The 15554-nt window shown below is 35.2% G+C and overlaps 3 protein-coding genes across 9 annotated transcripts in view; 1 reads left to right on the forward strand and 2 right to left on the reverse strand.

Moving 5' to 3' along the window:
• Positions 1-2543: 2543 nt before the first annotated feature.
• On the reverse strand, positions 2544-6777 carry LOC101895029 (putative mediator of RNA polymerase II transcription subunit 12). Of its 2 annotated transcripts, none has more exons than XM_059129916.1 (3): positions 5892-6777; positions 5267-5817; positions 2544-3790 (listed from the first exon to the last, which is right to left on the reverse strand). In XM_059129916.1, the coding sequence occupies exons 1-3, from the start codon at positions 5943-5945 to the stop codon at positions 3151-3153; spliced, it is 1245 nt and encodes a 414-aa protein (XP_058985899.1). In that variant the 5' UTR covers positions 5946-6777; the 3' UTR covers positions 2544-3150. The 2 variants fall into 2 exon arrangements, with proteins under 2 accessions (XP_058985899.1, XP_005181831.1); XM_005181774.4 differs by having other exon boundaries at positions 5267-5823.
• A 4726-nt stretch (positions 6778-11503) lies between these two features.
• Positions 11504-13472, forward strand: LOC101895196 (geranylgeranyl transferase type-2 subunit beta). The gene is made up of 2 exons (XM_005181775.4): positions 11504-12276; positions 12344-13472. The coding sequence occupies exons 1-2, from the start codon at positions 11664-11666 to the stop codon at positions 12769-12771; spliced, it is 1041 nt and encodes a 346-aa protein (XP_005181832.1). The 5' UTR covers positions 11504-11663; the 3' UTR covers positions 12772-13472.
• A 1583-nt stretch (positions 13473-15055) lies between these two features.
• LOC101895369 (ectonucleoside triphosphate diphosphohydrolase 5) overlaps positions 15056-15554 on the reverse strand; it is a 30321-nt gene continuing 29822 nt past the window's right edge. For all 6 annotated transcript variants that reach the window (XM_059130019.1, XM_059130018.1, XM_005181777.4 and 3 more), the window contains one exon: positions 15056-15531. In XM_059130019.1, coding sequence (XP_058986002.1) covers positions 15442-15531 — 90 coding nt within the window. In that variant the 3' untranslated portion in view covers positions 15056-15441. The remainder of the gene's footprint in view (positions 15532-15554) is intronic.

The raw sequence follows: 15554 nt of genomic DNA on the forward strand, positions 1-15554 counted from the left end.
ATTCTTCTACCGTGAATATCTACTTGATTCCCGACGCAAATAGTTCTGAGCGAACAAAGATTTTTGTTATTTGTTCCATTCAAATCACTCTCAGAATTACGATGAAATGTGTTCCATCCCTAAGAAATGAGAGCATTTATCGAAAAAATAAGTTATGGCATTTCAAAATTACAAATAGAAATTGGTTAAACATTCCACAATACATATTTCACATATTTTAAAATAATTACATAATTTTTTGTACAAAATTCTTTTTTGAGTGTTCTTTTTGTTTTGGTTTTTTACAGATGAATAAATTAAGTTCTGATTTTCAAAAAAAAAAAAAATGATGTGGCAGCACTTTATTAACTTTATTGACTTCGTCAATTAAGAAACCATTAAAACTTGGAAATTATTTTAAATAAAAATATAAAAATTATAAATTTAATTGTGTATTTGTCATTAATCTTTATTACTTAAAAGTATTTTGAAAGAGTTTTGAAGTCACAAGTTTCCATAAAAATACAATTTCACTTGCAAAAATTAAAAAAATTGCGTTTTACGATTTCTGAAGAAGCTAGATACGAAATTGAAATCACTTCCTACCGAATCCTTACCTGTGATATGCCTGAAATAGACATGAAATAAAAAAACAACGTTTAGCATTTGTTTTAGATAATTTGAAGCTGCAAGAATCCAGCTTCAGAGTCCTTTTTTTAAATTTACAGGCATGTCACAGGAACGAATTCCAATTGAAAGTGGAATAAATTCCGTAATTGGCCTCCGGAAATTATACAAATTGTGTTTTTATAAGAAATACACATATAAATGTACAATTTTTATCTTTTTATTTAAAATAATTCTCAAATTTTAATTGTTTCCGAGTCGACGAAACCTATAATTAAGAAAGTAGTGCCATATATTTTATTTTTGACAGCGTTACCTACGTCCGTGCCAACCAAATATGCCAGGTCTATATCGTAACATCTACCAACTAATGAGTGTTCTGTACCAGAACCTGTAAGAATCTACTAGTTTTGCATTTTTTTTTCGATATCTTATGGAAAAATAGAGTATCGTATTAAAAAGTTTTACATTCTTGGAGTTCTGGAACAGAGCTATACTTCCCGTTCTGGAACAAACTAAATGTTGTACAAATTGAACAAATGTTTAATTTTCCAATTACAAACATTATGTATTATTCATTTCTATTTTACACAAAAATAAGAAATTATTCAATTGTCAATGTTGAAATTGTTCAACTTTAAAATCTCGTAATCTCCATTCTACTCTACACTCCAGCATTTAAATGTGAATAAATCTTTTGTGTCTCGTACCATCGCTCGTTACCGTGATACTGGTAGCGTAGCCCGACGTCAAGGAAGTGGACGGAAGAAAACAGTAACATCAGCAGAAATGGTTCAAAAAGTAAAGAAGCGACTTGATCGAAACCCGCGTTACAGTGGCCGAAAAATCGCTCGTGAGCTGAACATATCGCAATATTTCATATTGAAAAATGAGCTCGGGGTAAACAGCCGTAACAGAAAGAAAATAGGCTCAAAAAAGCTAAAGAGTTGCTTCCCTTGGTCGAAAGTGATGAATTGCCGAATTTGGTTTTCTCCGATGAGAAAACATTCGTTGTCCAGCAGTTTGTAAACAAACAAACGGTTACAAAATGAGATTCCTTGCTTCATTTCCAGCCACCATAATCTCCGGATACCAATCCGTTGGTCTATTGTGTCTGGAGTATTTTGGAAAGCAAGGTTGGCACTAAAAAACACCAAATTTTCGATCACCTCAAGCAAGCGCTTTGCCAGGAATAAACCAAAATACCACAGCGCAACTTTCGGGCAGCGTGTGACGGTTTCATTGACTGTTTGATGGCCATATTTCATGCCAAAGGTGAGTAATTCGAACAAATCTAAACTTATTCTAAAATTTGATGCTATTTCCGACATTTTTTCCTTTCATTCAATAAAATTTAAAAAAAAAAAATGTAAAAATTATGGCGTTTGACTTTGTTGCAGTTTTTTTATCTCACCCTGTATGAAGCTTCCACATATTGAAAATAGGCAATATCGGCCCACGTTAAGGCATATCCTTCTATATTTTGGTACTGTGAAGATTTTGTACATAACTCAAATCCAAATCAGTTGAAATTTAGGAACCAGAATTAATTGGTAGGAGTGTTCTCCCCCAAAAAAAATGTTTGATTATAAGTTCATATTTTTGCATTAGCCCTGTAAAAGAATATTTGTACCATTTACCGGATGTAGTAAACCCATTGTCAATTCCATTGCATATACGTCAAGTTAATCCTCATAAGGCAGGTTAATAGTGTGTTTACAATACAGCTTTTTGCCGGTTTAATCTCCGAAAATGAGAATTTATTTGAAGAAAATGTAATGGAATTGCCAATACAAATTCACTGGGTTTACTACATCCGGTAAACTGTAAAAGTACTGTAACTTGGTAAAAAAAAACTCTGCTGTAAAATTGACTATTTAAAAGCATATTTCGGCAGCCACTCTTCTTCTGTAAAAGTAATAAAAACAGCACAAAAGTAAAGTTTTGTTTGTAAAATATTATATATAATTAATATGTTCCATACAGTTTAAAAAAAAATCAAATTTTTAAATCAAATCAATCAGTGACAAAATGTGTAAAAAGGCTGTTTATGGGGGACTTGGACTTAGATTGGGTCTGGATTAGTAAAAAAAAAGAAGAAGCCAAAACAAGTGTAACGTAATTGGGTGGTTAGAAGAAAAGTATAATTTTAAATGTAAAACAATTTACTTTCATTTGTTTTATTTAGGGAATTTCCATTCCATTCTTCTTTGTATCATTTATAAAACAGCAAAAATCTCTGTTGGTTCCCCAAAAATAGTAATGTTCCTTCTTCTTCTTTTTTCAAATGTAGAAAATAAACGGCAGCGACATCGAGGGAATATATTTTGTTTAACCCAATATATCTATTAAATGCCAAATATATCCGGCAACAGTTCCACGAATAAAAAAAACAAATGTTCGAATCCGAAAGGCGTTGCACTTAATAAAGATATTGAGTTGAGTAATATTACAATTTAGCAGTTATTAGGATTTGATGATTGATTAATTCATTTAACTGGCGACGACCATCGCTAGGCGTTAGTCCAGAGGCCTATCATCGCGTTACCGGCGCATTTGAAAGCCAATGGTACCATCTGGCCCCTTGGGTAAACGTAACAAGTTTTCATTTTGTTGTTGCCTCAACGAAGCTGAAGAAACACTGCCACCCACTACTGGAGACCAGGTTTGCTGTTGCTTTTGCTGTTGTGATGACTTGTGATAATGCTGTTGCATTTTTTGCATTTGCTGTTGCTGATGCACCGTTGGACCCTGTTGGTATTGTGCTGCTGGCTGGCCAATGGCACCCATCGGTCCATGTCCCAACAGGGGCATACTGTTAAATGTGCGATTGTTATTGTTGTAGGCAGGTGATTGTGGTTGCTGATTGTTGTAGTAGAAATTTTGTTGTTGTTGATAGTTCGGATGATATTGTTGTGGTTGTGGTTGCGCTTGATATTGTTGTTGCTGCTGTTGTTGGAGTTGTTGCTGCTGCTGCTGATATTGATAGTGATTATTGTAGGGTGGTGGTCCACCGCCACCACCACTTTGAGTTTTGGGCGAATTCATTTTCGTTGGACCAACATTTAATGGTGTTGTTGGGTATGACGGCGTTGCAGCAGAAGGTGTTGTAACTGCAGCCGTTGTTGGTGTAGAAGGTGCGGAATTACCGGTAGACGTTGCCACACTTGGCGATGATGTCGCCCTGAAATAAAAAAGGAGAAAAGAATTGTAAAAATATTTAATGAAGCAACTATATATTTGGTGTTTTCAAGGTTTCCAAAACTTTAAATGTTTATTAAACAATGTTCTGGTCTGAGGTTTAATTCCTTAGAAAGAAGAACCAACATCAGTTTTGCTTAATAGACAAGAGCTAAAAAACATAACCAAAATATAGGAAGCTGAGAAAAATTCTTGTCACATTCTGGAAAAATGCTTTCAAAGGATAGCTCCATTGAACTCTGTGCTTTCCAGGACAATTATATTGGTCCATTTTAATAAGTATGGAATGATTTACCAGATTATGTTTAAAAAAGCTAACTCCATTGGCCACTGTTTTTAAGGACAATTTTTCGGCCCCAATATATCAAAGGAGTTTCGCCGGATTCCGAGATATTTGGCAATTTTCATGATGAAATATTCAAAAAGGATAATTTTACTGACCACTCTTTTTCTAGCAAGGGTGCCAGCCATGGAAGTTCCGTCAGATTTTAAGTTTTTTGCCTATTTCTGTTAGAATTCTTTGAAAAGGGTAATTCCATTGGCCACTGTTCTCTCCTAGACATTAATTTGCTTTAATGTAGGCATCAATGGGTATTCCGGATAAATGGGGAGTCATATACATCAAGAAAGATCCACAATCTATCGGCAGTCATGCAGATTGATCCCGAAGTCTGGGTAATGCAGCATAAATCTCCTCTGAAACCCTTGATAAGGATCATGTCGTCCTAGTTCATCGATAAAAGATAAATTTGCATTTCGATGGAAAATGAATTCCGACCACTATACCGAAATTCGACAGCGCATTCAATACGCGCAAAAACAATCCAATACAAGATCCGAATGTCCCTAGATAGATGGTTAGGCAGGTTTGTATATCTTTATACCCTCAGCCGTATGTCTACTTGATACGGCCAAAACGTGCTTAATCCAAATAACTGTTTTAGACCCTAGGTCTCTTTAGACCAAATGCGTTTCAGGACATTTGGAGTCGATCTAACGATGTCCGTCCCTCTCTCTGTCTGGCTGGTGCGCACGATAACTCTCGAAGGGAGCATCCGATTTTGTCCAAACTTGGTAAATCGTAATATTATTATGAAACTTAGATCCTTCTGATACCTCCCCCACAAAAGGTCGACATTTTCAAAGAAAATATTATACTACACAGAGAAAGGACAGTCCGATTTTGCTCCAACTTTGCAAATCCTAATAGTTTCGACTGTTTCCAAATTACACACATCACAACAAAGTCTGGTGTGAATATAGAATATATTGGTTCACTTCTTCTGGTACCTCCTTCACAAAGGGTCAAAGTTTTGGATAACCAAAACGATTGTAAGATCCGAAATAAGCATCATATTTCATACATAAGACCCTGACTATACCGATTTTGATGCCGCGTTCTCCCCCTTTTTACCAAATTTCGCATTCTCTCCCTTTTTTCACCCACATTGCTACTTACTTCTGTTCATCATCTTCGGGATTTTTCGCCGAACCCAATATCCGTAACCTTGCCTCGGCATATTCCTGCTCCCTTTGTTTGAGTGTCTTAATCGGTTGTTTCGGTCGCATACCATTATTGCGAGGCTCTGACGATTGAGTGGGACGTCGTAAGATTTTTACCGTTTGATTTACTGTCGGCTGAGTATAGGTGGCTGATGAGTACTCATCGTTTGGCTTGTGTAAAACCATCATGACCGGTTCAAATGTAGCCGCCATATCGTCCAATGGTGATTTTACAAAATTCTTATTTCCAGCAGTCGTTGTTTGCGTTGATGCGGAAGAATCCTGGGCCTGAGTTGATGAACGTTGTAGTAATTTCATTGGTGGTTGTTGCGGATGTTTCAACAGCGACAATGATGGAGTGGTGGCAGTAGTAGAAGATATTTGACTTTGACTCGATGACAACGATTGTGAACTCTTTTGCAATGTTGTGGATTTTAATGAGCCAATCCTTTCTGTTGTCGTAGACGAGGTATCTTGTGATGAGGCTTTGGAGTTTTTCAAAGAAGTCTGTAACTAAAACATAAAAATACATTGTTAGTCATGTTTTAAATATAGCTATATACGTATGGGGGAAAACTTACACCGGCTTCGTCAAATTCTTCCCAATTGTCTAGCACATCGTCACCATTTGACATGGCCTTTATTTTCACACAAAATGCAAATCAACAATTGTCTGTCGAAGTTCAAAGGGACCAACTAGACTGGTTGGCTGGCTGGCTGACTTACTGAATACCTGGTCCCTGCAATAACTTCCCACGTAACTAAGGTCACAAAAATCTCCAAGAGATTTTTTGCTTGTCCGTCTTGCTTGTGACTCAATTGCCTTCCATATGGCAAAATTACTTTTTCTTCTTCAAATTTTTCCTCTTGATATTTGAACCTTTTGTGTAATCAATGTTGTTGAAGCATTTATGCTGGCACTGTGCAGCAACAACAACAATAACAACAAATCACAGAACGCGCACAACCTACACAGCAGAGAGAGAGCGAGCGAAAGGTGGTAGTGGAATATGTCAACAGGCTTCACCTATCAATTAAATGCCAATTAATTTGTTGTCCTCTGAGGTGCCGATCCTTCGTGTGGAGACGTTCTCGATCAATCGCAATCACAGTTCCACCACTGCTGCTTCGTGCTAGTCTAACAATTTCCGTCAGTGCTACTGCTTCTGCTGCTGATGTCGCTGTTGCTTTCTTCTTCTTTTTCGCCCTGCCTTCGTTATGGTGTTTTCTTTCTTCTTCATGCAATAGAGCCAGCTTGCGTTACAAAATATCAAAAAGTGTTAGGTTTTTGTTGCAGTTAAATGTTTCAATTTTGGATTTGTGTCGACCCAAAAACACACACACACTTTTGCCACGAACAATTTGATTAATATTTTGTGTGGAAAAAAGAAAACGAGGCGAAATTATGTTCCAAAATTTTTTACACTTTTACATATTTTTAGCAGAGCTGTACAAAAAGGTAGTAGAAGAAATGTCACACACAATGGTGCTCTGAAATGGTATCGTGCAGGGTTGTGTAAGAAAAGTTAAGACTTATGAAATTACAGTGTTGTATGGAAACAGTTTAAGAGATGTATTCCATTATTTAGCCAGATGTTTACAAAAGTCAATTTTTCATGAATCGTAAATGAATCTTAAGGTGATAATACATAAAACGCTCTTTTTACTAGCTTAAGTCATCGGCTGGCTTATTCGTATTCTCACCTTAACTATCACATGCCTGTTGGGAAGTAAGACAGGTTGATGAAATTTGAATTATGTTCGACACTACATTTGACATTAATTAGAAAAAACATTTGGAAGAGGAAGGATAAACAAATCATAAGGGCACAGAAAATGAGCAAACATATAACATTTTCGTTAATAATCGTGGTTTTGCAATTGCAAAATAAAACAAGTAAGCAAAGGCTACAGTCGAGCGGGGCCGACCGTTGAATACCCTACAACACTATAATAAACGATACAGTTTATATAGGCGAGATACTCGAAAGAATTGCACAAGATATTGTGACAAATAATAAAAGAAAACCATCAGGTTTCGTTCTCTAATTTTCGAATTATAGCAACTTAAACTAATTTGCTCATTTCCAATTTATTGGTAGATGTTGCACTTAAATGGTCTTCCTAGATTTGGAACCAATATTTCCCAAAGACCTATAATTTCTTAGAAGTGGCAAAAGATTAACATTTATTATTGGTTTTTGACTGAAACGCATCTATATGAGATACAGACACTTGACTATATTCGTTAACGAAATAGTCAGAAGTGCGTCTTTCCTGTACTTGTGAATTCTCGAAAAAGTCTCTGGAATGGACATTTTCGTTTTTGTCTACAAAAGTTGGCAAACTATTTCACACATTGAATATTTTTGGATGGCCATCCAAAACTGCTTTTCTTTTGCAATGTCCGGTAACCCCCTTTCAAATGTGCGTGAGGATCGGGCGATAATTACGACCTGCCGACAATTTTGCAGTTTTTTGGTCCATTTCAACCCCTAAATGTATAACGATCATCTCCAAAAAGAATAGGCTTCTATTCTGACCCTCATATTATCCCCATGCAAAATTTCGTAAGGATCGGGCCATAAATGCGATCTGTATATGATATTCTGATGTCATAACTACTTAGTTTTGTTAGCTGTAGAAATATTACCAAATGTTTAATTCAAAATGAAAATATGCCAAAAATATGACAAAATTGAAAAAATATGAGAAAATTTTAGAAAATCAATATTTTCATCTTTAGAGAGATATTTTTATGCGATTTTTTTGGACGTTTTTTCTTTCCTGCCAAGAGGCCATTCTGAATTAATGAGAACTGTCGAAATCAGTTTAGCCGTTCTCGACATATTAGAGATCTTTCAAGCATATCTTCTTTGATAAACATATATATCGCACATATTTTGCTATATATTCGATTTGTTGGATGTTAACATCAATGTAAAGGTCAGAAGTAACCTTGTCATGGCTTTGTGATTTCGCCGGGATTTAAAATATTCGCGGTTTAATGAAAAATGTTGAATTTTTTCAACACAAAATATATGGTCTATTTTACCCGCTAAATATTATCCGATGACCACCCAAATTGGTAGGCTTCTTCCCCGTCCTAAACTCTAGCTACATGCGAAATTCCGCGTCGATTGGTCTATAATTGCGACCTGTATAGCTACTGCAAAATCCGACATTTTTTCAGTATTTGGTCCATTTCAACCCCTAAACATTTGGCGATCATCTCAAAAAGAAATAGGGTTCTATTCTGGCCCAACCCCGACCTCCATTCCAAATTTCGTGAAGATCAGGCCATAATTGCGACCTGTAGAGTGATTACAAATTAACATGGACAGACGGACAGACGGACAGACGGACGGACGGACATACATAGCTAGATCGACTCAGCTCGGCGAGCTAGGATGATCCATATATACTTTCCTATGTGGGAAACCAATATTTCGTGGTGTTACATAATTTTTGGCCCAATCAAACTTATAATACCCCCAACACATAGTGTTGTAGGGTATAAATATATTCAAATGTTTTGCACAAATATAAGTCGACGTATAAACAAAAACAGCTGATTTATTTTGTTGTTGCAAGCATGGTACAATGAAGAGAAGGTAGGTCAACTTTCATGGTAGAAGAATATAGGTAGACGCGTCGACACAGCTGCTTGGACAATGAACTGTCAAACCAATTTTGGAATTGAAAATGTTGAATGAAAAATTATTTAAATTTGTAAAAATTGTTGAAAAACGCGAATTATAATAGCCTCCGAATGACTTAGTATAAGAAAGTATTTAAAGATCTACTTATATTTGAAAAACCCATTTAAATTTTTTTTTGACACATCAATGCTCCCAAGCGTTGATGCATCTACCTGTATTCTTCTGCCATGTCAACTTTGGAAAAATTGCAAGTATAGAGGTGTACCTGTTTGGCTTGTAATGTCAAAATTAGTATCAAAACAATAAAAAATCAAACAACTTGTTGCATTTATTTTGAACAAATAATTGAAAACCGCGATAACTGAATGAAAGGTCAACACTTCTTTTCAAAATCATGTACTACATATCTCTAAAGGATTATTTCGCTACAGAAACTCTAGATTTTGTCGATGCATACGTTGAAATAAACATTTTGAAAACATCTGAATTTTAATATTTTCTGAACAATTTTTTGTTATTGAAAAGAAAACACATACATAAACAAATAAAGATGACTTATTAAGCCAAGAAAATAAAAAAATTAAAATCATATGGTATCATAGCCCTACCTTGATATCATTGTACCATGGTTGCAAGCAAGGTTGATATATTAGGCAATTGCATCAGCACAACAGACGGCAAGTTGGTTGGTCCAAATTTTAAGAGATAAAATTATAAATTAAAAATTGTGTGGGAACATATAATGACAAATAACACTGTAAAATACATTTAAAAAGAGTCTTCTGACTAAAATTATGTGGAAAAGTAGTTTTTATACATTCAAATTTATTTTAATTATTATTTAAAAGTATGTACATTTCTATATAAGGTATGTAACATGGCTCAATAAGAAAGGTTGCTCAACTTCACAGAAACTAGAAAAATGCAACTATGTGCTGGAGTTTTATAGTGTCAAATAGCCTCTTAAATATGCACCCGTTGGTTTTGTTTATATTTAATTTCTTAACAAAATTCTTATATTGGAGAAAACCCGCGAAACAAGAATGGAATTATGGAGTTATTCCACAAGATTGAATCCAAAATAGTTAAACAATACAGTTTTATACCATTATTGTACAATGTATTGCCCATTAACACCGAAAGTATGCATTTATTTTGCAACCGAATTTGAAATAATTTCAAATTTTTATATTTTTTTTTATTCAGAACAATACACAAAATGTGTATATGTTTTGACAAAATAAGGGACCCAAACAAAAAAAAAATTGCATTTAGGGATAGCTTTGTTCTACCTTCTGTAATTGTGCCATGGTGTACCCATAAATGCATATTTTCTACTACTACTACTTTTGATTCAGTCTTGTGGAATAAGCCGCGGGATTTCTCTAATATAAGATTTTTTTAGAAAATTAAAAAGTAAACAGAACCATCTGTTGCATATTTAGAACTCGATTTGAGACTATAAGATTCCAGCACTGAGTTGCATTTATCTATTATCTTCGAAGTTGATCAATCTTTCTTATTGAGCCACGACCTCACCTTCTTAATTCTATGAGGGAATTTTCATTCAACATTATAAATTATGCTCTATTTCAGAACATGCACGAATATACTAGTTTTGCAATTATTTTTATCATACAGGAAATATCGGTTATCGTATTAATTTTTTTTACATTCATGCAGTTCTGAAACAAAGCATGAAAAAATCAAATTTGGAAAATTTCCAGAAAACAGTATAACATTTTCAAAACCCCTTATGTCTGGATACAGAAACATTGTCAGACTTTGGAAAGGTCATGGTAAACTTAAGAAGGTAAAGACATTTCAAATAAGCATTCCCATCTTTGCTTTTTCTGTTATTTATCTTGTCACATTTTACTGAATGTAAATCAGGTTCCCATCTCTGATTTGTGTATGTACAAAGGATTTAAAAATATAAATTTTGACAATGAGTTGTTGTCAAATGAATAATTTTGAAAAAAAAATTGTAAACATATGATATGCAAGACTTTACCTTCTTCATTCTACCATGGGAAAGGTTAAAGTGTATCCAATAATTTAACATGTCTTTCGTAGACCCCAATAATGGTGCCACTTAAGAAGGTACGTCATACAATCATATGTTAACAATATTTTCAAAATTATTCATTTGACAACAAATCATTGTCAAAGTGTTTATTTATAAATCCATTGTACATACACAAATCAGAGTTGGGACATTTTTTTCTATTCGGTGAAATTTGACAAGGTAAATTACAGAAAATGCATAGATGGGAATGCTTATTTGAAATTACTTTACCTTCTTAATTTTACCATGGTACCTATATTGTGCATATTGGTTTAGTAGATGCAGGTCTAGAAAAAAATGTACAAAAAATCTGAGAGTTCTTACTCTAGACTTGTTCTTAATTATCTTCTCTACACTTGTTCAATGCATGACATTTTGACATTAAATTTAGTAATCAGCTGTTATTATTGAACGACTTTATAATTTGCCAAGGAATGTATCATACAATTTGTTGTCAATTCACTGTGATTTACCGAGACAAAAAAAAGAAGAATACTTTGTCATTTTATCATTTCATATATCTATTTGCAACAATAAAACGCCACAAATTTGCTGCAAGAGAGGCTTTTGTAATTTATTATTAGATCCTTCCCCACGTTACCGCCAGCCTTACCCTCAAAGCCATGGATTTCGCATCGTTTGCAAAGCCAACGAATTCGGATGCAAACAGCCCAACTACGGATGACTCCAAGACAGAAGAATTACATTTCTGGAAGCATGTCGAATATATTGAGAATCATGGTAAAGATCAGGATGACTATGAGTACTGTATGACGGAATTTTTACGCATGTCTGGAATATATTGGGGCGTCACGGCGCTAGACATTATGAATCAATTGGAACGCCTTGACCGAAACTCCATAATTGAGTTTATTAAACGCTGCCAGTGTCCGACGACAGGTGGTTTTGCGCCGTGTGAAGGTCACGACCCCCATATACTATACACTTTATCTGCAGTGCAGATATTGTGTATTTACGATGCCTTAGAACAAATTGACTGCGAGGCCGTAGTTAAATATGTGATGTCACTGCAACAGCATGATGGCAGTTTCTTTGGTGATCGTTGGGGTGAAGTAGATACGAGATTTTCATTTTGTGCTGTTGCCATATTGACGCTGTTGAAAAAAGATTTGGCCACAACAATTGACGTCGAGAAGGCAGTACAGTTTGTTATGTCGTGTTGCAATCAAACTGATGGAGGTTTCGGTTCTAAGCCAGGGGCTGAATCGCATGCGGGTAACATTTAAATTAATGCCTTACATTTGATCTAAGATTAATGTGTTTGTTTTTTGTCCTACAACAGGTCTTATTTATTGTTGTGTGGGATTTTTGTCGTTGACACATCGTTTACATCTCTTGGATGTGGATAAATTGGGCTGGTGGCTGTGTGAACGTCAATTACCCTCAGGTGGCCTTAATGGACGTCCTGAAAAGTTGCCCGACGTCTGTTACTCGTGGTGGGTGCTAGCCTCGCTTACAATTATGGGACGTCTCCATTGGATAAGTGCCGATAAACTCAAACAATTTATACTATCTTGCCAAGATAACGAAACGGGAGGTTTTGCCGATCGCACGGGCAATTTACCAGATATATTCCATACACTGTTCGGCATTGGCGCCCTTTCCTTGTTGGGATTTGAGGGCCTAAAAGCGATTAATGCCACTCTATGTATGCCACAATATGTTATGGATCGCCTAGAAATTAAACCACAAATATTGGAGAGGCCTTAAGATTGTGGAAAGTAGTCTCCAAGTGTTACCTTTCGACACGACAAAAGACCCAAAAATAAGAAAGCTTTATTTTGAAGTGTAATGAAACTCGATTGCAAAAATAACAGAAAAATAGTTTTCTTCTATAAAAAAACACGCTCACTCTATCTCAACTTGGTGCACCAAACTTTTCAAACGTTTTCCTGAATATTTGCATTTTTTCTCTCTCTCTTCTCTACGAAAACGATAGATGACTAAAGCTTTCCCCTTTTCTATTTTATACTACTTTTCGAAGGGACGGCAAAGAACGCAAGTCAATATATTTTTCTCTGAATTCTAATGGTATATAGAATATATAGTCAATCATGGATATGTACAATTGTTATGTTTAAAATTCAATTTCATGGTATTAACGACCGTTCTCCAGGCCCTATCTTATTTATTTAAATCTTTACTATTTTTGTCTCTATTTTCTTCCTTTTTGTATTTTGTAAACTTTTATAGACAATTTGTTATTATACTATTTTATTGTATACACACACACTCACAAAAAATATAAGAAAAAAAGAACATATATTAGCTTTATTATTTTTGCATTTACGTACATAAGTCTAAAACAAAACTAGTAAAGGAACAAACAAAGAATAAGTTATTTAAATTATAACTTCTTTAGTATAACAAAAAAGAATACGAAATAAAATAATAATTTTATAATACCAAAATTTGCATTAATTTCAAATATTAAACGTTGTTTGATAGCCTACGAAATTCTTCTCTATATATAAGACAAATTCTGGCCACAATTTTATTATATAAAATGAAACTTATTCCCAATTGGTTTTAAATTGACACAGAAAAGTACGAATTTTTAAATTACACTCAAATAATCCTACCATTTGAAACTCCCAGTACATGGGCAGTAGTGTCATATGGGAGCTTTCTTGAAAATTTTCCCAGTAGATCTTTAGTAGTGCGTCTACTTGGGGTTTAGTCAAAATGTGTACCTCTATTAAACATTTTGTTACAGGGGGTGCTAATATGAATTAAGAATCCAAACAACCAGCCAATAAGGTAAGTTATACTTTTATCCTCTCCTACTTATATTTAACTTTTTTGCCGTCGGTTTCAGCATCCACAAGGTACTTATATGAGTAATTTGTGGGTAACGGCTAAATCGTCCTCGAATCCTGGGAAAAAGGATGATGGGACTGTAGTCACTTTTAGTTACGTAAACGTGATTGATCCGAAGAGGTGCGCTAAGTATTTTAAACGACAATTTGACGAGCACCCCGAGAGCGACAGGGCGAAGCGAATGGTACCACGTCGTATCAGATCTCTTTCCGCTGAATAGGTAACACCACAGTTTACGATCGATGATGTTGCAAAAGCCATCCAAAGCGTTGAGCGAAGACACAGGGAGTTGAGTGCCTGACTAAAGTTTTCAACCTGTCGCTAGCCATTCACATCGTTTCTGAAGACAGGCAAGAATACCAGCAAAGGCGAAACATACGGGCTAATTTCGCTTTTGTCGGTATTAAAACAGATTCTTGAGGATTTTCACCTCCCCAGCATTAGAGGAAGATGTCCAATTGCCAACCATCAATATTCCAGATCCGTTCACAACATAGCACCCCAATATTACATTGCTCGCCATATCCACACATATCAGTCGAGGATTAAGTCAGAACAAGCTCCTTGACCACGGTACACTGTTTGTGTGCACCTAGAGAATTCATGTTCAAGTCGTCCGCGCAAGCCACTGCTATATGCGACAAAATGAAAATTAGAAAGAAGGTCCTCAAGGTGCTAGCTGGCAGCTCTTGGGGTGGGATCAGGAGATTTTGTTGGCCTCTCATAAGGCGATAGGTCGGTTTTTCGTCTGCTATGCGGTTCCAGTTGGTCTATCAATACTAATGTAACGCAATGGAAAAGTATCCAGCCAGAATGCTGGACCATATACATGGAGAGGCTAAGGTCCTTCCCGTACGACAGCATAACCATTTTCTTTCGTCGCAATACCTGCTTGGGTGTTATCGTGGAAGCCATCCAACCATATGGATGATAAAATTTCCTTACCCAGGCGAGTCAGTAAGGACTTACACAATCTAGAGAGGGAGATCCTACAAAACAGAAGGTTGTCGTTCTGATGGCGATCTTTACCCAATTGATTGCAACTAAGAACATCTCCCAAGTTACTTAATGTGTAGAATAAAAAAAAAACACTTTAATTTACTATAATTTATTAGCTTCTTTTTAATTAAATTATTTTGCCACTAAGTGTGCACAATTATTAATTTTGTGTGTGTTTTCAATAATAATAAAAAGAGAAAACTTAAAATCAAATACTATATTTACAATAATATAGTAGTTATAATATCAATACAAAAGTGAACTACATTTCCTGCTCAAAGTAGATAACAATAATATCTAAACATAACTAGATATTCAGTAGCTTAAAAAGCATGAAAATGTTCCGAATTTAGAATGGTTGGTTAAGTGATATGTGCATAGAGGAAAGAGAAACAAAACAGAATAACAAACGAACTAAAAAGGCTACATTCTAAGGCACTATAGCATATTTAGCAGCACACCACATACTACAAGGTAAACAAACGAAAAATTAATGGAGAGGGGGGAGGAATACTAAAAAAAATATTCTAAAAACAAATTAAATTAAACAAACAAAAAAATCTAGGAATTAAATTTATCATCACTCATTAAAACGTTGTAGGCACAGCCCAGGGCCCAAGATATCTCATGGCCATCGATTTTTTTGTACAGCTGAAATTATAAAAGAAATTACT

Source organism: Musca domestica, unplaced genomic scaffold (assembly GCF_030504385.1).
Source record: "Musca domestica strain aabys unplaced genomic scaffold, Musca_domestica.polishedcontigs.V.1.1 7, whole genome shotgun sequence".
In the NCBI taxonomy this organism is placed as follows: Eukaryota; Metazoa; Arthropoda; class Insecta; order Diptera; family Muscidae; genus Musca; species Musca domestica.

Coding starts and splice junctions, on each gene's coding strand:
- LOC101895029 (XM_005181774.4), bottom strand. CDS start 5,945: ATGTCAAATGGTGACGATGTGCTAGACAATTGGGAAGAATTTGACGAA. Junction 5,824..5,891: donor AAGAATTTGACGAAGCCGGT/GTAAGTTTTCCC, acceptor TTTATGTTTTAG/TTACAGACTTCTTTGAAAAA. Junction 3,791..5,266: donor CCCGAAGATGATGAACAGAA/GTAAGTAGCAAT, acceptor TTTTTATTTCAG/GGCGACATCATCGCCAAGTG.
- LOC101895196 (XM_005181775.4), top strand. CDS start 11,664: ATGGATTTCGCATCGTTTGCAAAGCCAACGAATTCGGATGCAAACAGC. Junction 12,277..12,343: donor AGGGGCTGAATCGCATGCGG/GTAACATTTAAA, acceptor GTCCTACAACAG/GTCTTATTTATTGTTGTGTG.